This window comes from Petaurus breviceps, unplaced genomic scaffold (genome assembly GCF_028583685.1).
Source record: "Petaurus breviceps papuanus isolate PSGF00001 unplaced genomic scaffold, PetGlider_PUasm1.0 185, whole genome shotgun sequence".
In the NCBI taxonomy this organism is placed as follows: Eukaryota; Metazoa; Chordata; class Mammalia; order Diprotodontia; family Petauridae; genus Petaurus; species Petaurus breviceps.
Window position 1 is genome coordinate 40,507,738 of NW_027185797.1, and position 24,580 is coordinate 40,532,317.

General features: G+C 51.2%; 1 protein-coding gene and 1 non-coding gene across 3 annotated transcripts; one reads left to right on the forward strand and one right to left on the reverse strand.

The window, feature by feature from the left end:
• Positions 1–12,943: 12,943 nt before the first annotated feature.
• On the forward strand, positions 12,944–22,648 carry FOSB (FosB proto-oncogene, AP-1 transcription factor subunit). Of its 2 annotated transcripts, none has more exons than XM_069089042.1 (4): positions 12,944–13,657; positions 16,454–16,765; positions 17,185–17,292; positions 19,385–22,648. In XM_069089042.1, the coding sequence occupies exons 1-4, from the start codon at positions 13,532–13,534 to the stop codon at positions 19,844–19,846; spliced, it is 1,008 nt and encodes a 335-aa protein (XP_068945143.1). In that variant the 5' UTR covers positions 12,944–13,531; the 3' UTR covers positions 19,847–22,648. The 2 variants fall into 2 exon arrangements, with proteins under 2 accessions (XP_068945143.1, XP_068945144.1); XM_069089043.1 differs by having other exon boundaries at positions 16,457–16,765.
• A 1,283-nt stretch (positions 22,649–23,931) lies between these two features.
• Positions 23,932–24,018, reverse strand: TRNASTOP-UCA (transfer RNA opal suppressor (anticodon UCA)). Its single transcript has one exon. It is a non-coding gene; the product is annotated as a tRNA-Sec (tRNA).
• Positions 24,019–24,580: the final 562 nt, after the last annotated feature.

The following is a 24,580-nucleotide window of genomic DNA, read 5'->3' on the forward strand; positions in this document are numbered from 1 at the left end:
CACTCACTATATGCTATATTACATACAGAAAGGTAGCATATAAATATCACACTGAACAGAAAATTCTTAAATAAAATTACTTTATAGATGGAAGTCTTATTTTATATGTGCATATCTATTGTCCAATGAGAACACAAGGCATTCCTAAAGTCCTTGTGAAGTTTCGAACTATTAAAACCTGGAAAGGGTAGGAGGCTTCTCTGTATTCATATCTTGAATTAGCCCAACGCTGCAACAGAAAAATGCTGAACACAACTTGCTCGCATGCATTTCACACTCATTACAAGGGAACCACTTAATCATCGCCTACTGGCTATGAGGAGATGTAAAGAGTTTCTCTGGCAAATGACGGGAAACAGCATATAGGTGACGCATAGCCCACAAAAAGCCTCTGAGCCTGATCTAGCCGGTATACTTCCACTAAAGTCCCTGATGCCTCATCCCTCCTAGTACCTGGGAGGTGACCCCGGCTTTTTCTGAGATGACACCTAGTGGAAATCCTAACAAAAGAGGAAGGCTTGGGACCAGACCAGCCAAGTTCTTAAGAGACTCATCACCAGATTGGCCGGCAGGTGATGAATGTTTCCACCCCCGGCCACTCTTGGAGACCATCTGGCTAAATTGTCGAGGGGCTGCGATCTGAGTCAGTGGAGATATTGCCCACACCGATGACATCGTAGATCCTTGATGTAAGGAGGCATGGTGTGGGCACATTACGATGCAGTCGAGGAGCGTAGAGCTGCCGGCAGAAACCCCTGCGATCTGGGACGCTTCTTTCCTAGAGGCAATGCCCACAGTGCCAATGCAAAGCCCGGGTCACACTGTACCGACCGTGTCACCCTTCTATAACCTGCACTACGCGTCTGGGAATGCCTTCGGGCCAGCATCCTCTGCAGGGCTCTCTGAGTCCCGTATATCTACAGGAGGAGGGGGGTAAGGGGACGGGAGTCATTCAGGCCCGCTGCAGCACCTGGCTCCACGCCCGCTAAACCTGGAGCTCTGAGAGCTCAGGGCTGAGGGGAGGGGGAGAAAGGAGAAGAGGGCGCGACGCGCCTGCGCACTGCGGCGCAGGCACACGGGGTCCCGGCGTTGCCCCAGGCAGCGCCGCGCGCCCGTTGCCAGGTAACGTCAACAAAGCAACCCTCTCCAGCCGGGTCCGCGCGCTCCTCCCCCGGCCCCCCTCTCGCCGTCCCCCGGACGCGGTGACGCGCCGGCCCCGGGAACAGGCGCCGTCGCCCGGGCAACACTGGAGTTGTTTGTTCGGAGCCTCACGTGGTTGCGCGAGCCTGGGCAGCAGCCTGACAGGGAGGCCGCAGTGACCCCCCAGCCCCAGTGGGGCCCCGGGCCCAGCCCCCGGCTTCCAAAGCATCCCTCCTCTCCCGGGGCTCCTCTGCCCCTCAAGACCGCCCCGCTGGACCACTAACAGGGACTGTCCCCTGGAGACACCCACAGTCACACACAGTCTGTCTCATACACACACCCAGAGTTACACAGAGCTAAACACACCAACTGCACACCCTCCCAGGTACACACACACACACACACACACACACACACACACACTCACTAACGCGCACACGCATGTCCCAGTCTTTCCCTGTCACACATGCAAAGGCACAGGTTCACACACACACACACACACACACACACACACACAAGCACACTAGCCCAGAGGAACAGTTCCACACAAAGACACAGACACGAGCCCATACCGTGCACCATCCCATCCCCAGGCAAAAAACCACGGCTCCCGTCCCAGCCCAGAGCAACCCCCCAGGGAGGGGGAGAGGGAGACAGACCCTGCTCTGGCCGAGGGCCCCTCCGTCCAGTCCCTCCATCCTTGCGTTATCCTTCCCTCTGCCAGCCTGGGCTGTAATGAATGCAACTTCAGGAGCTCCCCCCACCTTCACTGCCACATGTGACCGGGGCCCGAGCCAATCTCCCTTCGCTGAGAAAGAGACAGAGACAGAAACAGACACAGAGCGTGAGAGACAGAAACAGAGAGAGAAAGACAGAAGCAGACAGAGGGAGAGAGACACAGGGACAGAGAGAGACAGACAAAAAAAAAGAGAGAGGGAGAGACAAATGGAGACAGAGACAAAAACAGAGAGACAGTGACAGTTTCAGAGAATGAGAGAGAATGAATGAGAGACACAGGGAGGGAATAAGAGGGAAAAGGCAAGGGGAGGAGGAGGGGCAGACACAGAAAGAAATATTGTGTGTGTGTGTGTGTGTGTGTGTGTGTATAGCTCTATATCTCTTACGGGTGGGTGTTTGAGGGTTCTGGGTTAGTTCTTGTGTTTGTTGCATTCTAAGTGTGTGTATGTGTGTGTGTGGGAGGGGTGTCTGAGGATGTGTGTAAGTACCTGTGTTGAGGACTTGATTTACGACTCATTCTCCCTCTCAGGTTTGAGTCTCTCTCCCCATCACTTTCTATGACTGCCCTCAGATTTTCAGGTGGTGATTTATTTGATCTGAGCATGTTTCTAGGCTTATAGGGAACTCCCATGATGGAAACTCCCTCCACTGGAATGACAATTTGTACCCAACAGTTTGGAGCTGAGGGAGAGTGACTTGCCTGTAGTTATCTGGCAGGTAAGTTAGTGTCCGAGTCAGTCCTTGGACACAAGTCTTCTTGCCCCCAAGTCCAGGGCTCTACCCATTCCACCACACTGCCTTTTATTGGTCTTCTACATTGTATATGCTGCTGTATACAGGATTCTGCTTTTGTTGACACAGTTACCATTAGACAATAGCATAAAGTAAATATGTTTTAATGTAACACAATGGTATAAGACAACAATGTATAGTGAACCAGCTACATAACGGAGAAGCAGGAGAGTGGAAAGAATGCTGGATTTTGGTTCAGAGGGAATGAGTTAAGTTTTACCTTGCCTACTCACTCTTTGTCATGACCTAGGACAAGGCATTTAATGATTCTAGCTCTCAGTTTCCCTGTCTGTAAAACATGAATCTGGATTAGAGGTCTCCTGCATCTCTAAGTCTCATGATCAGAAGTGGACATAAAGGGGAGTGTCAGGAGGCTAGCGGCTTAGCCAAGAACCCAGGGCCAGGAGCAAGAGAGAAAAAGGGGTAGCCCCTTGCTGCCTGACTCACCTCGGCCATACCTAGGCCCTGACATCACCCTGTCCCGGGCAACCCCAGACAAGCCAGACTGAATCACAGCCAGTGTCCCCTCCCTGCCTGCCACAAGCCACAGGCCTCTCTCCGCCTCCTCCACCTCCTCATGGTATGTCTGGCCCTCTGGCCTATGGGGCGCCCCCTCACTGACCTCTCTGCTGGCCTGGAGGGTAGCGTGAGTCAGGGACTGGACCACCCCTGACCAGCCCCAGGAGGAAGTTTGCGGCTCAGGAGGAAGAGGGGCGGGCCCCCAGAGGAGCCAGGCCAGGGAGGGGGAGAGCTTCTGGGTTCCAGAGGCCGAAGATGTCATGTGTAAAGGTGTGTGGGGCTCCCAGAGTACAGCAGGAAAGCCCTTCAGAGATCCCTGTCAGCACCGCCCCCAGTACTGTACATGGAACAAAAGCAGCCCGGAAAGGCAAAGAATCAGGCCAGACCTCCCAGGGAGAAAGTGTCAGGAGTGAAAGGAAGCCTAGAAAGAAAAATGGGGATTTTTTTTTTCTTTGTGTATCTGATGCAGCCATTTCTCCAGCATTGGAAGGTTCATGAAGCATGACTTTCTTTCTTAAGAGCCTTGTGTGGGAGAATCACAGATTTCGTATTAGAAATGGCCTTTGAGATCATCTGGTCTAAGCCCTGGACAGACATACTGCAAATAATCGGAATCATGACACTTCTATGGCATTCAGCGTTCACAGGGCACTTTACAAGTATTCATTCATTTGGTTATCACAACAATCCTGTGAGTCAGAGCCTTTTATTATCTCCATTTGACAGAGGAGGAAACGTGCCCAGGATCACCCAGTCAATACTCATCAGTTAAGGACCTACTATGTGCCAGGTTCTAGGCTAGTGTCTGAGGCAAGATTGAGACTCCAAGTCCAACTTCTTATCAGTCAGGTCAGAGGTATCAAACACGGGACCCAAAACCCTCCCAAGTGTGGCTAGAACCAGATGAAAATGTAATTCCTATCTGGTTTTTATGTATTGTGATGTACCAATAAAAAAGGAATACATATGTAAACATATACATGCAGTTTTTTTTTTTAAAGCAATCGGGGTTAAATAACTTGCTCAAGGTTACACAGCCAGTTATTTCTGGATGTGGTGCTGAGTGTATCTGAGCCCGGATTTGATCCAGGTCATCCCGACACTGGAGCCGGTGCTCTTACTCACTGAGCCACCTGGCCACCCCTAAGCAATTGGGGTTAAGTAACTTGCTCAAAGTTACACGGCCAGGTGTTTCTGGGTGGGTGCTAAGTGTCTGAGCCCGGGATTCGATATCCAGGTCTTCTCAACACTGGTGCTGGTGCTCTTACCCGCTGTGCTACCTGGCCACCCCCTACATGCAGTTTTTTATGCAGTCCATATGGGGGACCCTTATGGACAATTTGGTGGGCCCCATTTCTGTTTGAATTTGACATCACTGTACTAGGCCATTATTATGCCCCATTTTACAGAGGGGAAAATTGAGACTCAGAGTGACTTGCCCAAGGTCCCTCAGCTAATAGCGTACTATATTTACTAGCATTCTAGGGCAGGGCTTCTTAAACTTTTTCCACTCTCAAACCCTTCAGCTCTTCTTAAACTGTGGGTCCCCACAGAGAAGGGAATAAACAGATTTCACACACACACACACACACACACACAGAGTCTGGCACACAGTAAGGCAGCATAGCTTTCTATATAAATATATCACTTACTGTGTGCCAAACTATACTAAGCATAGTCTCATAGCAACCCTGGGAAAGTAAATGCTATGTTACTGTTGAGGAAACTGAGGAAGTCTCAAGAGAACTGATTTCCCCAGAGGCACACAGCTAGTAAGAACTTGGATCTTCCTGATTTCAAGCCACCTAGTTGCTGAAGGTTTGCCAAATGCTTGCTGTATTTTAACTTCTGTACCTGCTTCCTCTCTTCGATAGAACGTGAATTTCTCACTATCAGGGTCTGTTTCATTTTTGTCTTGACATTCCTAGCACCTAAGAGCTGCATAAATGTTTATTGATTGATTGATCGATTTTTCGATATGAATGATTTCATTGGATCCCCACGAGAACCTTATGAAAGAGGAAACTATAGAGATTTGGGTTGGACAGAGTGGAGAACTGAGCCACACAGCAGTTAGCGTGAGAACTAGGTCTCTCCTACTTCAGGTCCAGCCAGTACTGCCATAGAATCAGAAGAATGGGAAAACAGAATCCCATATTGGGAAGGGGCATCATAGGCTCAGAGGCTCATAGATCATTGACTTCGTGCCTCTCCAAGGACAGAGACGTCAAGATCTCCTTCTTGATTTTCCCATCTTTCCCCAGGTCTCACCACAATCCCTCCAGGTTCCTCTTTTTGACCTCTGCACGAATGAATGGGGGTAAGAAATTAACCGCTGGTCACGTCTCTCTTCCTTCCCCGACGTGTGCTTTGGGAATGAGGAGACTCCGGTTTTAGTCTCTCTGCTATCCGACTCATTTACTGGTCGTGTGACCATGGGCAAATCCCTTTTCTTCTTCTGGGCCAAAATTCTCTGCTCTGGACAATGAGGGTCTTAGAAATAATGACTGATAAGGTCCCTTCCAGGGCTAATACAGTATGGAAAGGCATCACAGTGATGTGTCTCTCCTTTCCCACCTGCCCTCCTAACTATTCCAATCCACAAAGAGTTTTTCTTACTCTGAGCCCTGAGAATGAAATGAGTAGTAACAATAAGAAAACATGTTCTACCTTCTCCATTACATAATAACCATGCTCTTCATCCTCCATTAAAATAATGCACATTTTTTCTAGAGGCAAGATGTTATTGTGTAAAGGGTGTGAAATTTAAAGTCAGAAGATGTGGGTTCAAATCCTATTTGCTCCTCCCCCTCCCAAACTGTGTGACTTTGGTCTAGTTACTTGACAGGAAACTGGCCTCAGTTTCCTCATCTGTAAAGTGAAGGGGCTAAACTGAGTGATCTATAAGGTCCTTTCTGGCTCTTCCCTTATGAGCTTATGAGACCTTTAAGGTTTACAAAGTGTTTCCCAAGCAAACACTCTGTGAAATCGATAAATTACTATTCTGATCTCATGAAGAAAAAAATCCGAGACTTGGAAGAGTTTGGATGGCCCAGAGTCACGCTGCTAGAAAGGGTTGGTAAAGATGGGTCAAATGAATCTCTTTAATAGAAATCTTTGTGTCTCTGGGTTCTGTGGGACCTGGTAGAAGGGGGCGGGTAGACATGATGGGTGAGAGCTCGGACCTTGTAAAGTTATCCTCAGACTCTTGCCCAACAGACCAGACCTGCTGACACAAGTTCCTGCAAGTTATCTCCATAAGCACAGAAACTGACCTCAACATTCCTAGTCCTCTTAGGGCAAGAGGACTCTGAAACTCCACAACAGGATTAAGTCCTAGGTTTCTCAAAGGTAAGATAATGACTTGGCTTCTAAGGGCCCTTCAAGCTCTGCCATTTCATGTCCTATGTATTAACATCCAGCCCCAGGGCTGCCATTCTACCTTCTAAGGCTTATAAAGTCTAGTATTCTATGTTCAAAGAGTCCTCCCAGCTCTGATATATGTCCTTTGTTCCAAGATCCTTCCTGGCTCTGTCATGCTTTCGTCAGAGGGGTCTCCAAGGTCCAAAATTCTCTATTACATCTTCTAAGGACCCTGCCAGCTCTGGAATTCTGTGATTTGTGTTCTTAGCTGTAGCATTCCAACATTCTCTGATCATTGTCAACAGCATTGGGCAGTCTTCTTTTTTCCAACCACTCCAAGGACTGACCTACCTACCAACAATGGAAATCAGATGCCACCAAAGTTCAAAACACTGCTTCAAGGCCCAAGAGTGAAAGGTGGGACCTTTGGGATAATGGAAAGTGCCCTGGACTGAGCGTTAGCATAGACTGGGTCTGAAGGTTGACTCCAACACTTCCTAGCTGTGTGATCCTGGGCAGATTCCTTAGTTCCTCTTTGAACCTCAGTTTTCTCATCTGTAAAATGGGAATAACCATACCTATAGTCCATACTGCATAGCATTGTGATGAGACTCAAGTGAGAAAGATACATGTGTGTATATATATATATATATATATATGTAGTTAAATCTAAATTCAATATAAATGTCTGTTATTGAGAGTACAGTTGTGTCTTTCTACTCAGAAGAGTCAGGCACTGAAGGGAATCAACTGAATTAAAGAAATATTTCTTTCTTAAGTACCTGTGGTGACAGCATTGTGCTAGGTGCTAGGAATAGAATAACCCAAATTAAACCACCAGCTCCTTCAAGGAGTTATCTTGCTATAGGATGGCCACACTTAAGTAAATACAAAATCGAAAAGCAGAGGAAATACAACGTACTTGGGGGTGGGGGAGAAAACGCTAACAAAAGTGTTGATGAAAAAACACTTCTTGTAGAGTAGCAGGTCGCTCTTGCACCACACATGCTTGAGAGGGAATTAATAATCCTATCAGGTGGAGGTGAGGAGGGGAAGAGGAGAAGTCCTGGAATGGGATGCCCCAGAGAAACAGCTGGATAAATCAACTCCAGGGATAGCCATGCCAAGTGATATCTGACAGAAGCTGGACAGCTGTCCCAGGAGATTGTCAAAATAATGCCTGGTGTCAGATGGAAAGTGAAGGTGAGCCCCCAGAACTTGGGAAGAGTAGGAGGGAGGCTTGGAGGCAGAGATTGAGAGCTGATGGTGCCACTACCCCTCCACAGCCTTTTCTTCTCCTCAGACTGACTTCAAAAATAGTTTCTCTTACTGAGTTGACTAACCCAAGAGTGAGACATACTGAGCTACCTGACCCTGAAGAGACTTGTTAAATTCCTGCGAAGGAGGCTATAGAAGGGATTTCTGCACTGAGGGTAAGACTGGACTAGATGATCCCAGAGGTCTAGCTCAAATCAAAGGCTTTCAGGGATCATAATTCAACTAAATGGTGCTGTCGGCCAGCTCCCAATCATCGGTAAGACCTTCTTCACCTTTCCTAGTCTTCAATTCTTTGGTCTTTTCTGAATCCTTCTCCTCCTCTCATTCTTTCTCTCTCCTTGATCCTACTTTTGTTCCCTTCCCCCTGCTTGGAGACTGGTCATGCCAACTATAATGAAACAGTCCAGTTCTAAAACTTGTCCCTATTCCACACAGTCAACAAATAGAATTTCAGAACTGAAAAGGACTTAAGAATGTTTGATCTGGGAGGGCCCTTAGAACATGGAGGACACCTGAGAACAGGGGATGTCAGAGCTGGGAGGGTCCTTAGAATAGGGGATGTCAGAGCTAGGAGGACTTTAGAACAGGGAAAATCAGAGCTAGGAGGGCCCTTAGAACAGAGAATATCAGGTCTGGGGGGGGGCCTTAGAATAGGGAATATCAGGGCTGGGAGGGCCCTCAGAATAGGGAATGTCAGGGCTGGGAGGGCCCTCAGAACAGGGAATGTCAGGGCTGGGAGGACCTTAGAACAGGGAAAGTCAGAACTGAGAGGGCCCTTAGAACATGGAATATCAGGTCTGGGAGGGTCCTTAGAACAGGGAATATCAGGGCTGGGAGGGTCCTTAGAACAGGGAAAGTCAGAACTGGGAGGGCCCTCAGAACAGGGAATGTCAGGGCTGGGAGGACCTTAGGACAGGGAAAGTCAGAACTGAGAGGACCCTTAGAACATGGAATATCAGGTCTGGGAGGGTCCTTAGAACAGGGAATATCAGGGCTGGGAGGGTCCTTAGAACAGGGAAAGTCAGAACTGAGAGGGCCCTTAGAACAGGGAATGTCAGGGCTGGGAGGGCCCTTGGAACAGAGAATGTCAGGGCTGAGAGGGCCCTTGGAACAGAGAATGTCAGGGCTGGGGGAGCCCTTGGAACAGGGAATGTCAAGGGTGGGAAGGCCTTAGAACAGGGAATGTCAGAGCTAGAAGGAACTTCAACACATTAACCATAGAATTTCAGAAGCACGAACGACCTAGAACAAAGAATAGATGTCCAGTCTGGAAGGGATCTTAAAACACAGAACGTCAAAAGTAGACAAGTCCTGAAATCATCCAGTATAGAACGTCAGAGCCAGGAAGGCTTTAAAGGCTAAAAAATGCAGTGGAGTGAAGTAGAAAAGAGGATAGAATTGAAAAGAGAGGACCTGAGTTGAATCTCAGCTCCCTGCTTACTATGTGAGCAAGTCACTGAACCTCTTCGGGTCTCAGTTTCCTCATCTGTCAAATGAAGTATTAGATATGCTGCTCCCCAAGCTCCCTTTCAGCTGGAGTCACATGAGATGTTCTAATACTCTAATTTTACAGAAGAGGAAACTAGGCTGAGTGTAGGAAAGGTCCAAAGCTATGCAGGATTATAAATGGAGGGTCTCCTGCTGGCTAGGCTGTGCCTGGTGGTGAACATAAAGTCGTTTCTGTTGTTAGCCTGTGTCAGTGGTCTGAGAAGAGAAATGTAGCGCTCCTCAGTTTGGGGACCTCCCAACTGAGTGCAGGTACTGGGCTTGGAGTCGAGAAGATCTGAGTTGAAATACAACCTCAGACACCTACTTGCTGTGTGACCCTGCGCAAATCACTTTTTGTTTGCCTCAGTTTCCTCAACTGTAAAATGGAGATCATAATAGCACCTACCTCACAGCATTATTATGAGGATCAAATGAGATGGTATTTGTAAAAATGCTTAGCACAGTGACTGACACATAGTAGGCACTCCCTTTTCCTCCCTTCTCCTCCCTTATTTCATCTCTGAAAGAGATTCTCTACACCCTGCCCATTAAGCTTCGGCCAGCGGATCTCAAAACACCTATACTTTTCACACTACATTTCTTTCTCTAAGGTCTCAATATTCTTAACCCCTAAAGGGACCTTCAGGGAATAGAAACCAGTTATCTGACTTCTCATCAAACGGGCATCCCAGAAACTGAAAGATCCAGGCATCTGAATTTCATACCCCTAAATTTCCTCTTCCAGGATGAGACTTTCCTAGATTAGTCTTTCCAGGTTTCGCTAAGTCATTAGCTATGTGACCCCGGGCAGTCGAACATTTCAGCTTTCCAGGCTTCATTCAGTTTCTTCATCTGTGAAAGAGGCTATTAGAGTTTGAAGTACCTCCCCTCCCTCTAAAGAGCTGGAAAACTGTGAGCAGTTCTCATTAACCTTTGGCCTGAGGGCTTTGCCTTCCCTGGCGGCTCCGTCCTCAAATGAGCTTCCTCTGTGTGAGGTGGTGTTGCCCCAGGTGGGAAGAAGGGGAGTAGGTTGTCGCTTCTGCGGTGCAGTCATTGTTGTTAGTCTGTGTCACCATTTCTGCTTATCCCTTTCAGCCTGGCCCACCCTGTCTGGTGGCCCCAGGGGATGCTTGGGCAGACAGGGGGTAGCCAAAGGGAGGGGGTGGAGGGTGGTGGCCGTCATGGTCTACCTTCACCCCAAGCTTTTTCCAGTCTCCACTCACATGTTCCTCAGTTTCTCCTTCTTGTTCTTTTTCCATCTCTCTTCTTCATTCCTCCCTCCCATATTTCCTTCTCTGTCCCTCTAGCTCCCGTTTTCCATTCAGCATCTCCCTTTCTGTTCCTTAGTCTATCCTCTTTGCCCCTGAGAGCCTTTGGTCTGTCCTTTCTGTCCCTTGGGCTCTATCCACTTGCTTCCCAATCTCTCCCTCTCTAGTTCTCAGTTTGCCCTATTACTCATTTTTTCCCTCTGTCCCTAAGACTCTCCCCTTTGTAGCCAGCTTTCCCTCATCCTGATCCTTTCTCTCTCTCTGTCTCTCCTCTGCTGCGCAGCTTTTGTCCCTCACGCTCCTCTCTCTGTCTCTCCTTTTGTTCTCTGTCTCTCTCCTATTTCTCAGGCTTTCTATTCATCAGTCTTGTTTCAGTCCTTCAATCTTCTTCCTTTTCCTTTCCCTCTCTCTCTTTCTCTCTCATTTATCAACCTCCCTCTTACTATCCCTCCTTTCTGTCTCCCAGTCTCCCCCTCAGTCCTTCTATCTCTCTCTTTTTAACTGTCCTCTCTGTCTCTCCTTCACTGTCTGCCAGTCTCTTTTCTGCCTCTTAGTCTCCTCCTCTAGGTTCCTCACATGCCCCTCCTCCCAATGTGTCTCCTCCTTTCTCTGGCCCTGACATTTTATGTTCTATGAAAGTAGGAATGCCTTTGATTTTGAAATGCAAAGAGTCTAACATCCCTGTGCTGGGCACTGTAGGGAAGGGAGAACCATATAAGCCTCGAGGGCTGGCAACTTGATGTTGCCTATGAACCGGGGCCTGTACCATCTCTGATTGTGTTGAGAGTGGTCTCAGAGCTGGGAGGGATCACCTAAAATTATAGGATTGTCGTGGTGTAAATCTGACACCTAATCCAATGAAACATAAATGGAAAGTGCCAGAAATTCCATCAGACAATCTGGGTTCTTCTGTTTACTACTTATGTTGCCTTGGGTGCTTAACCTGTCTGGAGCTCAACTAGGAGAGCTGGAGTGGACTAGTTCAGATCCCTCTGTTTATAGATGAAGAAACTCAGTCTTCCAGAGGTTAAGTGACTTGTCCAAGGTCACTAAGTGCAAAGCTGGGTCTTTAAGTCAGATCTGATCCGAAATCCAGTGTTGGGAAGGGATGCAGAACTAGGAAGGAATTCAACTGCATGTCCCAGATTCACGGTCCCTGGCCTCCCTGCCCCCACTTTTTCAGGTGTACTGGAATGAAACGCAGGCCCTGCAAGCTGCCAAGCTGGGACTGAAGGCCGAGCTAGAGCTAAGGCAACAGGCATTCATTAAGCACCCGCTTGTAGCAAACACTGTGTGCTAAGAGCTGTGCATAAAAGGGAAGGTAAAAGGTAACCGGTGCTCTCAGGGCGTTCACAGCGTAGTGAGGGAGACAGCGTGCAAACAGCAGCCATGGGAGCAAAGGAACTATAGACCGGCTAAACTGGAGATGTTCTCGGAGGGCAGGCGGCTTATTGCAAAAGGTGGGGCCTGGGGAGCACATTCCTTTCCCTTCCCAGTTTGTTCCGCGGTCAAATGAGGAAAGTAGACCAGATGCGTTCTAAGAGCCCTTCTAGCTCTGCGCTTAATAACAATCCTCCTAAGAAATAGACCCCGCATGTCTATAGGCTTCAAAACCATGTCCTGTCCCATGTCTACAGTGGTCACACGTGCCAGCCCCTCCGTAGAACCCGATTGGGTCAGGAAGGTGGCAAGGGGGAAGTTTGGGGCGTGGGCGTGGACTTGGGGGGAACACTTGGCCGGCAGCCGGGACTCCTGCGGGGAGAACGGGGTCCCCAAGACTCCCTCTGGGGCAGTTATCCCCGTCTTCGCCACTCTGCTCTTTTTTGGCCCTACCTGGCCTTCTCCTTCAAGCCCCGGGCGGCGGATAGTAAAAGTTTCTATTAATAACAGCCTAACAGCGCTCCCAGTGAGCCAGAGTTGGGGAGCTGCTCTGCGCAGGCGCGAGCGAGAAAGCAAGCGAGAGGGATTCCCTCTGACGTCATTGCTAGGATACCAAACAAACACTCGGAGCCCAGCCGATGAGCTCCATATATGGCTAATTGCGTCACAGGAACTCCGCTCGGGGCGGGGCGCTGACAGGAGGGATCCCCCTCCCCGCCGAAAGAGCGCGCTGGGGGCAGGGCGAGGGGGCTCCCGGGGGCACTTGGACAGGTTCGAGAGGGGTTGATCCTTTTCTCCGGAGCCCGTCCGGGGTCGGGCGCGTCCGGGGGTCCCGGGCCGAGCAGGCGGGAGGAGGCGGTGCCGGGATCTGGGCTTGGGGGAGGGTCAGGGCTCCCTTTGCGAGGGGGGTGACGTAAGCCGGGGGGGGGCGTGCCCCGCGCTATAAAGGAGCCCCGAGCTCGCCTGGCCTCTCATTCATAAGCTTTTCGGGAGCGGGGAGTGCGGTGCAGGAACGGAGCGGGACGGGCAGCGATTTTCTCCATCTCTCTATCTTACCAGGGCTTCTCCCTGCCGTGCCCGGACAGCGCCCGCGGACTTCGCTCTTTTTCTTGGTTGGCCCCGGGACTTAACTGTCGCCGCCGCCGCTCACTCTCCAGCTGCTTCCCAGGCGTGCGGGGCCGGGGGCCAGGCGGGATTCCACTAAGCGGGAACGCAGAGCTTGGAGCCAAGGGGGGACGGGGCCTTCTCCCCCTCCCCCTCGAGGGAAGATTTGCCCCCCCCTTAGCCCCCCGGCGTCGGACAAGCGGGGCAGGGGAGGGGAGGGGACGGGGTTCCAAAGAGAGAGAGCTCCCTCCGTCTCTCCACATTACAGCGTCGGGGGATACTACTTCAGGACTTGGACCTGACATCCCCATCCCCCCTGGACTTGGGGGCCACCGGGACCGCCGGACTCTTTATCGGTTTGTTTTTTTCCTCTCGTGCCGAGTCCCCCCACCCTCGGTCCAGCCTTGGCTTCCAGGCGGCCCCAGCGCGGTCACAGGCCACCCCCTGGGGTGCCCGGGGAGATGTTTCAAGCCTTCCCCGGAGACTACGACTCCGCCTCCCGGTGTAGTTCGTCGCCGTCGGCCGAGTCCCAGTACCTGTCATCAGTGGACTCCTTTGGCAGCCCCACGACTGCCGCTGCCTCCCAGGTAGGCGCTGGGGCCAGAAAGCCCTCCGTCGCCGGTCAGCAAGCAAGCTCAGGGTGAAGGGGATGGGGGTGGGGTGAGGGGCGCCGGGGTCCGATCGGAGTGAAGGGTCCGGAGCGATAGCTCCCTCACTTCCTCCCTGACACGGTTAACGAGGTGCCTCAGTTTCCCCACTGGACAAGGAAGCCAGCGGGTTAGACTGACCGCATACGGGCGGCTCGGTAGGTGATTAGTGTATAAACTGAAACTTGCTTCGGGAAAGACAACAAAACGTTGTCTTGCTAGCGGGGTCTCCAAGCGCAAACCTCTTTGCAATCTCCAGACAAACGAAGAAGAGTTGGAGCTCTGGCGGGCGGGAGCAAGGGCGGGGGGGGAGGGCGGTCCTGAACCCGCTTTGGGAGTTTTAGAGGGGACGCACGCCCCGAACAGAGCAGTGCAGGGGCCAGCTGGCTGCGCAGGGGGCTCTGCAAACAGGGACCCTGCAAACAATCTGGGGGGAAGGCACGGTGCAGGGCGCCCCCCATTCGGAGCAGACTTACTAGCCCAGGGCGCCCGAAGGGGAGGCGGGTCTCGAACCCCCTCCGCCTCCGGCGCTGGAACGTAACGGGGGACCCGTGCGTAAGGGCTGACGCGCTGGAATCCTCCGTCTGACGCGGGGCACGCACGGCGCTCGGCCCGCCCCCCTCCCCACCGCCGCCGCACCCCCTCCCCCTGACGTCCCGGGGAGTCTTCTATTTTGGAACGCCCGAGCCACGTTGCTAAGGGAGGCAGGGCGGGGGGAAGAGGCCGAGCCGCTGATTGGCTTCGGGAGCCGACGAGGGGAGCCAATGGCCTGCAAGAGTTGACTCCTTGCTCGCTGCGCCCCCCTCCTCTCCCAGGCATCCTCTCCCCGAGCCCAGTCCGTAACCTCTATAGTTGGAACCTGGGCCTCGTTATCGGGACATGGGAGGGGTAGCAGTGTAGCGACCCGACGAGGCTCGCGACAGGTCCCGGGAGCGCTGTTTTCAGACCCGGGATCCAGTCTGGGACCACGTTGTGTCTAATATAGAGTGCTCCCCGCCTCCCCCATGCCGCTCCATCGCGACATAGGACGACTGGGTGTCGCCCAGCAGCTGTGATAGCCCTAGGTCCTTGAGGGCGACCTTGGGTGGGGCCCAACGGGTGCAGCTGCAGCAGGAAAGCTGGGTAGAGGAGGAAAGCGGCTGTAGACGGAGGGAGGGATGGGGTTCGAGTACCCCTGCCTCCTCCCCTGGGGTTCAGGGATTGAAGGTCCCCCTCCCCCCCAGCGCTACGCTCCAGATATAACCCTCCAACCAAGTTCAAGTCCCAGCCAGGGCCCGAACTTGAACTCACGGGCGCCCGTGGGAAGTTCGGGGTTGCGTGTGCTCGCTAGCGCTGGCAAAGGCCCCGCCCCACCTCCAAGTTCAAAGCCACGCGGCTATTGGCGGCTGCGCAGGAGGGAGGGCCCCGTGGGGGGTGAGAAGGCAGAAAGAATCTGATAGATACTTTGGGGAAGCTTGGAGACTGGGGGGGGGGAGATGGAGAAACACCCCGGAGAAGGGAGGAGAGATAGCCACGGAGATCCTAGGACCTCCGTGCAGGCATCTTCACACCTGCCGGGCACCACTCAGCCAAACCTACCGCTCCAGCACAGTCCCAGGGAGCCGCGGGCTGCTGCCAGGCTCTCCCTTCCTACTATGAGACACAACCCCTCCGGCCTTTCAGTCCTGGGCAGGAGCTCAGACACTTCCCCTCTAGCCCATTGCTCCTGCCTTGCCCCGTCCCGGGGGCTCAGATGACAGCCCCGAGGAGAAGACAGGCGCATGCCTGTCCTACCTCATTTCCAAAAACCAGTTGGGTTCTTTATTGGTGGTGGCACCGGTGAAAGTTGATCCTAGCAGGGCTGTCAGAGCTGGAAGGGCACTTTTAAAGAATCCCTCTTCATCTCCCACAGCAGTGTGTATCGGCCTGAGAGGGGGAACAATCTTTAAAGCCCCAAAAGGGATTAAAAAGGGAAAGGAAGCAACTCAAGGTCATGAACAGAGCTGGAACCCAGTGCCCTCTCCCCGGGGCTTTTATCTATCCTGGCATTCAGGCAGGCCTCTGGATTTGAATCCTGTCTTTGCAAATATGCTTATTACTTGGGCATATATGCTCAAGGCATCCTGGGGCCTCAGTTTCCTCAGCTTAATCATCAGGAGGTTTAAAACTAGGTAATCTGTGAATCCTCTTTCTGGACTAAATTCGATCTTGTGAACTTGAGGACTATTCAGTAACTGGAGAGGAAGCTGAGGCACAGTTGGAAGAAACTTCCCAGCCACAGTGGAATCAGACCCCCTATCCCCATCAGCTTCTCCTCCTCCCTACCATCACTTTTCTTCCTTCTCCTAGAATCAGGGGTGGGGTTGGGGGTGGGGAATGTGTGTATGAGTGTGTGTGGGACCTGAGTCCCTCAGTCCTCCGGTCTCCGGTCTCTGTCCTACACAAACACACACATACACACACACAGCCACTCACACACACATCCACATGCAGGAGTCACCAACCTGGGTGTGAATCACCACGGGCTTGAGCTGTTCAGTGCAACCTCCAGAGGGGGAGGAAAAGCCAGGGATGTGAACGGCTCTCATTAACCACTGCGTCACGGTGTAGTGGAAGGGGGTAGGTGGTGGTGGCTTGGCTGCCTGTGACACGCACTCACCCAGTGGCTCACCACGAGGGTGTTGGGGGGGTGTGTATGTCTGTGAGTGTGTGTATGTTCGGTCTGCATGCCCGGGGTTCTGCCCATCTCTCTCTCAGCAGGAGTGTGCTGGCCTTGGTGACATGCCTGGCTCCTTCGTGCCCACGGTCACTGCCATCACCACGAGCCAAGACCTCCAGTGGCTGGTCCAGCCCACCCTCATCTCTTCCATGGCTCAATCTCAGGGCCAGCAGCCACCTCTAGGCCCCCAGCTACCCACTGTCGACCCCTATGACCTACCTGGCACCAGCTACTCTTCCCCTGGTATCAGTGGCTATGCCAGCGGTGCTGGACCCTCGGGGACAACTTCAACTGCTCCTCCACCCTCACGTCCTGCACGGGCCAGACCTCGACGGCCCAGAGAAGAAACGGTGAGTCTGAAGGGCACCTGAGCATATGGGCTAGGCAGGGTAACTGGACAACCTCAGAGAAGGTGGCAGGGGAGAAGAACCCTGGTGGGTGAGGTCACCAAATCCCCACTCTTAGAACTGCTTTGGGGGCATTCTCCAGATTGGGGGAGGGGCAGCCTCTATCTCCTTCACTCATTTGGAGTCTTCCTCTGCACCTGGACCTTGGCCTACCTCTTTCCAGGGACAGGGATAGGTTTTTGTTTTTAAATGATTGTTATGGGATTAATATGGGAGCTTGTGGAGCAAAGGGAGGAAATATCATTGGAGGGAAAGGGAGAAGGGGGTCTAGTTTGGGGAGGGGATCTAGGTTGCAGGGGCCAGGTGGCCACTTCCTTAGAAAGAAGACTCACTTACTTTCTTCCCTCTCTTTCCCCTCACAGCTCACCCCTGAAGAAGAGGAGAAGAGGAGGGTCCGGCGAGAACGAAACAAGCTGGCTGCTGCGAAATGTCGGAACCGAAGGCGGGAGCTGACAGATCGTCTACAGGCGGTGAGGGTTTCTAATATGGTGGCCCCAGAAGGCTTGGTTGGGTGGGATGAAGTCAGTCTTCCTCTTTAATTCCATTCTTCACCTCCCCCCGCCTTTCCATCAACCTGTAGGGGCCATGGTGTTACCTCAAACACAAGAAGGACCCTCCCACGGTGAATCTGATCAGATTCCCCACATTGAACCCCTGTGGATGTATGTCCACATGCACAAGGAAAGAAGCTTGATTCTCAACCAGCTTGTGTCACCCACTCTCCCCCAGGACAAACTTGTCCTTTGGAGTTCAAGGACTGGAGTACAGGTCAGGGTCCACAGAGGGCCAGACCCTAGAAAGCAGCTGAGTGGAGAAAGTCTCAAACTATTATCAGAGAAAATTGAGTGTTAGACCTTCCAAAAGCATCAGAGATACAGCCATGTATGACTGTGGGCAGTACTTCCCTCCCTGAAGCAGTTCCTAGGAGGGAGATAAGACTATATCAGATGCTTTTGGGAGTCCCCACAGCTCTGAGTCACCTTAAGGACTCTCATCCTGCCCCTTCATCCCCCCCTTTTACTTTGGCACTTTCCTATGTCCAGGTTCTGCAACAGACAACCAAAAAACTCCTTCTACTCTATCAATATCTCAAGGGAATAAAATTACTTTTGAGATCCCCTGGGGCTAGGAAGACTTTCTAGCTGTGTCCCCTGGCCAATTTCATTTTGTCCCCAAGAAGGGCCCCCCACCCAAGTTCATCTTCCCTTAAAATTTCACTTCAGGAATAATACTTTGCTCGTTGTGCCTGCTTTTGTCTCCTGGTAGTGAAGGAGACAAATACATGCTCCTCCCCCCCAATCTGAAGAAGGGCTGATAACACCTAGAACAAGGGCTTGGTACAATATTGATCACAATTTGGACTTTGAACTGAATTCCTTCCTAAGTCTTCCATCAGTATCTGGAAGACAACCTCATCTCGGGGTGGAGGTTTAAATGTCTTCTAACAGGGGCCAGAATCCATTGACCTAGAGAGGGACAGACCATATTGAAACTGATCTAATGGAGAGGCCTGGCTTTTGCTGAGAGCAAGCTGGATGGGAACCTTGTATCCCCCATAGCAGACATGACTCTGGACAAGTCTACCCCACCCCTCTACTGCTGTACTTTCTTCAATGCAGAGGGAGGGGAAATGGTCCAAGCTTTATAAAGAAATCCTCTGGTTAGCCTAATGAGAGAGAGAGAGAGAGAGAGAGAGAGAGAGAGAGAGAGAGAGAGAAGGAGTACAGTAGAAAGAGAGTGTTAGCTATGGAGCAGGGTTTGAAAATTTGTGTTCAAATTTCACCCTTAAGAGAAACTAGATATGCCTTCTCTGTCTTGATTGGCATTTACTTAAGACCTCTGTGGACCTCAGTTTCCTCAACTGTAAAACAAGAGGGGTTAGAATAGATGACCAGATTGCTTCCAGTCTATATATATATATATATATATATATATATATATATATATATATTCTCTGGTTCTATACATATGGTAAAAAGAGAGAATGGACACACAAGTCTTTCAGTATCAAATTGAAGATTGGCTAGCAGGGCTAGAAAGAAATAGGGATAATTTGACATTGGATGAAACTCCAGTTAGCCTGGAGAAGAAAATTGGCCTACTCTGAAGCTGTTGACAACTGATCATTATTGATGATTTCCTCTTGGACAGTGGGGTCATAGAAAGTCAGATCTCGAAGCACCCTTAGAGAGTATTTGGTCTCAACTCCTCAGTTTGACAGATGGGGAAACTGAGACACAAAGACCCAAAGGGCCTTGCCCAACTTCCAGCAGTGCAAGGGCAGGGAGACTTCAGAGTTCATCTAGTCTACTTCAATGCCTTCTTTTTACAAAGGAGGAAACCTGAGGTCCACTAGGCAAGCCTCATCTTGGTCTAGTAGGGCCTTCCCTAGCAGAGGCATGGTTGGAACTCTGGTTTAGGGATTCCACATCAAAGTGGAATTGCTTTGGAAGCCGGCACCATGCCAGAAGGAGATGGCCCTAGTCCTGCTGCTGACATGGCTTCTCTCTCTCTTCTTTTCCCCCCCCCCCTCCACTGCTGCCTGCTGCCCCGGGGTACCAGGAGACTGACCAGCTGGAAGATGAGAAGGCAGAGTTGGAGTCAGAAATCGCCGAACTCCAGAAGGAGAAGGAGCGGCTGCAGTTTGTGCTGGCAGCTCATAAGCCGGGCTGCAAGATCCCTTTTGATGAGGGGCCCGGGCCAGGGGGCCCCCTGGCCGAGGTGAGAGCTTTGCCTGGGCCCACGCCCACTAAGGACGATGCGTTCGGGTGGTTCCTGCCGCCGCCGCCCCTGCCCTTCCAGACCAGCCAGGAGCCCGGCCAGGAGGGGCCCCCAGACCTGACGGCTTCTCTCTTTACACACAGTGAGGTCCCAGCCTTCGGCGACCCCTACCCTGTTAACCCTTCGTATACCACCTCGTTTGTACTCACGTGCCCGGACGTCTCCGCATGCGGCGGTGCTCAGCGCAACGGCAGCGACCAGTCCTCTGACTCCCTGAACTCGCCCTCCCTCCTTGCTCTGTGAATACTTTTAGAGGGAGGGGGCGCTTCTCTCTGGAGACAAAAAACTGGGGGGAGGTTGCTACACCCCCCTCCAATCTTTTGGCCTGCACCTACCTGAGGATTCCCTTCATCCTCGAGGGGTCATTGACCTGAGTCAGCCTCTCTTCATCCTTGGCCATCAACCACCGGATTCCTCTCGACCTGAGGCTTCCTTCATTCTCGGCGGCCGACTGGATTCATCTTGACTCGAGGCTTCCTTCCTCCATCCCTCCTCAGCTGGGATTCCACTCATCCTTGGTCTGATGCCTGGCCCTTCTTTGAGCCCTGAACCTTCGACCCTCGGAGCTTGCCCTGCCATGCCTATTTGAACCTCCACTCTGACTGTCGCCAGTGAGAAAGGCGGAGACTTTGTGGGGGCTGCACCTGAGGGCCTTGCTCCTGAGGGAGGAGGGGAGGGAAAAGGTATGGAGAGAGATTGTTGGTTGCCATGGCCTGCGAGCCATCGGGGCTGGGGGCTTCAGGGGGTGATGAGGGGGAGGGTCTGGGGGATGGGTTCAAAGTCTTTCTTGTGATGGAATCTCAAGCCCTTCCCCAAGAGCCCCTCTGGTCATTGTTTCCCATCCACTCTCCCTAGAAAGAATATTAAGTTATTTAGCCATTTTCCAAAGTCAAAGGCGAAAGGCTCAACTCCCTTCTTTCTCTCAGCCATGATTGGGAGATGAGGAGCCTCCCTCCACCTTTGTAAACAGTATTATTCCTATCCCCTTCTCCCCAGTAAATCCCCTTCACCTGGTTCCTCTTCCTCAGCCCCCACCCCACACCCCTCAAGCTTTGGATGACTTTCTCTGGGCTTTCCTTATTTGATGTGGCTGGCAGAGAAGGTTGATTCACCTTTCACCCTTGCCCCTAGCTGAGGTATTTATACTGTGAAATGAGGTCTTAGGGAAGGGTAGGCACTAGGGAAGTTCAGTCCAGTCCCCAGTCTCCCGTTTGGGGGAGGAGAAATGAAGGGAAAGTTTACCTTTACCCCAGAGTGGGTCTCCTACCCCTTCAAAGCTGATACACTCTTCCTCCATTTCATCCAGCCAGTGAGGCTGGGTCCTTTCAATGGGCCTCCTGTTTACTGTCCTCTATTGGGTTTCTTTTTCCTCCACCCCCGAACTCCTCCAGCCTAGGACGCCAGCTTCTCCCCTATCTCGTCCAGAAAATGGGCCAGCTCTCTTCGGGGAGAAGTTACAGAGCTGAGGCTTCCTGCCTTTGGGCTAGCCGAACTGGTAGACTCACCCCTCCCTCTTTCTTCTTTGCTTCAAATTAGTAGTAGTTTGGGGGGAGGGGTGCTGGAGGACAGTGATCTCAAAGCATCCATTGCTATTGGAGGCTGGGTGATTCAGTGCCCAGCTCTGGGTTTTCCCCATTCATATTCATCTAACCCCTAACTGTATCCCATACCTCCTTCTTTTTAAATCTGGGGAACTGGTATCTCAATTTATTTGTCATTGGGGTGATGTTAAGGATGGCTACCCAGCTCCAGGCTCTGCCTAGCCATGGTCCTTTCTCTTCCCCTTCTCCCCTCCTCCTGTGACCCCCACTTCCCCCACCTAATGTTTTTTACATTTGCAGATTTCCTCATTTACAGTTGAGGAAAATGCTGCTCTGAGACATTAAGTGATTTGCCCAGGGGCTCAGAGCTAGTAAGTGTTTTAGGAAGGATTCGAACCCAGGACTTTCTGTCTCCAAATTCAGAGGGGACCACCTATGATTTAAAAAAAAAAAATTGTTTTTGTAAATCAGGCCTGGTGATCTCAAAGTATCTATGATAAGTCAATAGGACAATGAGACAAATCCAGGAGGGCCTAAGGCCCTAAGCTATCCCCTTAGCTCCCTCCCCAGGCCAGATCCTCCAGGCCTTAGGAAAAGGCCAAAAACCCAATCAGGCTGCCCCTTCCCCATGCCTCCTTTTCCTCTTTTTCATCATGCCCTGAGAATTGTTGAAAACAAGAGAAATTCCTGTTCTTAAAAAATCTAGGAGAATGGGGCCCCATCCTTCCTGTTCTAGTCCCTTTTACTGCATGGACAACATTCCACACCAGACCTGTTCCCTCACTAACCACCCTCATTCCCCAAATCCCTGGCCTCAACAATTTCACCCTTTCCTGGTTTTCAAAAGGCACTATATCTATTCTGTATAAATATATATATTATATTATATTATATTATATATATGGTATGTGTATGTGTATGTATGTGTGCGAGTGTGTCTGGCTATAATCCTGCCCCTCCAGGCCCTCAGACTATGTGGCTGAAGTGAACGCTCAACAATCAGGGTATTCTTGCTTTCTCTATCTTTCATTTTACCTTTGTCTCTGCCCCCTTCTCAGTAATCCTTTCACCACTTTGTCCCTCTCTCTGTCTCTTCCCTCATTTTGTCTGTCTGTCTGTCTGTTTCATAGTCTGTTTCCTGAATTTCTGCCTATCTGTTTGTCTCATTCTCTCTCTTTCTGTGTTTGTCTTCAAAAAGGATTAGTTTTTCCTGTGACCAAACTCAATGACTAATTTGTCCCTCCCTCCTTCAGGGCCTGTGTATGTGTGTGTGTGTGTGTGTATGTGTTGATTGGGAGGAATTCGTGCCATCCACACTTTATTGGTTTCCTCCCTGCCAAGCCCATTCCCCCTCACCCCCATGCCCAATGCTGTATTTGTGATTTTTTGTATTTTGTACCTGACCCCAGGAAGGGGCTGGGGCTGGGCTGGTTGGTTGGGCTGAGTGATCCCTCTCCCTCTAATCCCAGGATCTGCCTCAAGTGTTTCAACCCACCCAATAAAAAGGCTTTACAAAAACACACTCTTTGGATATGGTCATCTTTATGAACAGAGTTAGATTCCTGGGAGAACTTCTAGCTTTCCAATGGGTTTTCTGCTTCAGCGTCCTTCCCAGATTGCTCAGAGGACTTTCAGGAGGGGGTCTGATGACTGAAGTCTGACTCTAAGGCAAGGGAACAGGGGCAATGGCCAGCAGCCAGACTCTCTGTTGATGATCTATTTCTAGAGGGCAGGGTTGTGGAGCTAGAGACCCAGTGATAGCTTCCTGGCTGGGACCAATGGAAACAGGAAGGACTGAGGCTAGACCTCAGAGAGGACTTCTTGTCAGGAGTCTTGACCACACTATTCCCTAGCAGAGTGAAGGGCTCTCGTTTTGTAGATTCTTCCAATAGAATGAGGGCTAGCTAGACAGCAGAGAAGACTCCTTGACTTGTCTCTGGTCATTGTCTTTGTATATAATATGGGACACTGAGGTTGTACCGGCTTGGCGGCCCTCCCATTTACCAAGCTAGATCACCAATACTTTCCTGCTGGTATACTCTCTCTGCAGCAGGAGGGAGTGAGGGTAGACTCCCCTCCCCTCTCCTATCCAGCTAAAAATTCTACAATCTCAGCAGAATGGACTAGTGTTTAGAACTCTGGACTTTGGTCTCAGAAAGTCCTTGCCTTGAATCTTGCCTCAGACACTCAATAGCTCTGAGACCTTGTCAATCACTTTCTGAGTCTCATTTTCCTCATCTGTAAAATGGGAAGAATAAAAAATAAATAAATTTTTAAAAAGAAGTTTAAAAAATGGGAAGAATAGTCGCACCCATCTCATAGGGTTGTTGTGAGAGTTCAACAAGATAATCTATACAAAATAATTTGTAGACCTTAAAGGGACTGTGAGGCAACTTTAGGGCCAGGATCTGCACTGGGATCTTCTGGCTCTGCCAAAATGTTCCTGGAGGTTCTTTCATGGTCTCTCATACTGAGTCTTTTAATTGAGTTGTCCTGGGTTGGCTTTAGGAGCATGGGAGTGCAGAGAAAGGACTAGTCTCTTATTATTCCATCATCTGGAGGTTAGTGGGACCCTCTGAGAGACCATGGCATTTTGACTCCATCATTTGACAAATAGAGAAACTGAGGCCCAGGAAAGAGGAGGGAACTTGACCAAGGCCACATTGAAGCCAGAAGTAGATTGCACGAAAGAGAAAGAGAGGGCTGAGTGTGGTTGGAGAAACAGGAAGGAGTAGGGGAGGAAGGTGTGTGATACCCACATGGAGGAAAAGGAAGAACGTCATCTGCCGCCCGAAAGGTGGAATTGAACCACTCTGTCGCTAGACAGCTACAGGTTTGAAGCCTGCACCCCAGACCACTGAGGGTCATCCGGGCAGAAATCCCGGTTCTCTCCAAGGCTATATAAAGCCTTCTACTCTCGTCATTTTAAAGATAGGGTGGGAAATTTTTGTAATGTTGATGTAAGCTAAAATCTTAGTAAAATACAATAATTTTGCAAAACCCTATTTTTCCTCTATATTTTTTCCTCCGCTTCCCGGAGTGATACCAATGACAGCCAGCGCAGAAAAGACGCCCTTCATTTGCATCGCGCGGAGGATTCTGGGAGAGACTCCCCCGCGAGAGCGTTCCGGGAGCTGGTCCAGCTCCGGCCCCGGGCCGCGGCCCTGGGGGCCCGGGCGGGAGGGAAGGGGCCACTCCTCCCCCACCCCCTGCGGCCCTCGGAACCCCTGGGGTCTCCCTTCTCCTCCATGCAAGGCCTCCAAGGTTTGCCTAACCCTAATTCCGGCCCCGAGAGTTCAGCAGGCTCACCCCATTTTACAGACGGGGAAACTGAGGCTCAGCCACTCGCCCAAGGTCACGAAGTGGGTCCGTGACCGGAGCGTGCACTGGGGGGGGGCGGGGGGGGGCGGGCGCGGCGGACGGAAAAGCGACGGAG

What these genes read in the sequence shown, in the direction of transcription:
- FOSB (XM_069089042.1), top strand. Translation starts at nt 13,532, where the DNA reads ATGTTTCAAGCCTTCCCCGGAGACTACGACTCCGCCTCCCGGTGTAGT. An exon ending in CGACTGCCGCTGCCTCCCAG is followed by an intron (nt 13,658 to 16,453) that starts GTAGGCGCTGGG and finishes TCTCTCTCTCAG; the next exon opens with CAGGAGTGTGCTGGCCTTGG. An exon ending in GACGGCCCAGAGAAGAAACG is followed by an intron (nt 16,766 to 17,184) that starts GTGAGTCTGAAG and finishes TTCCCCTCACAG; the next exon opens with CTCACCCCTGAAGAAGAGGA.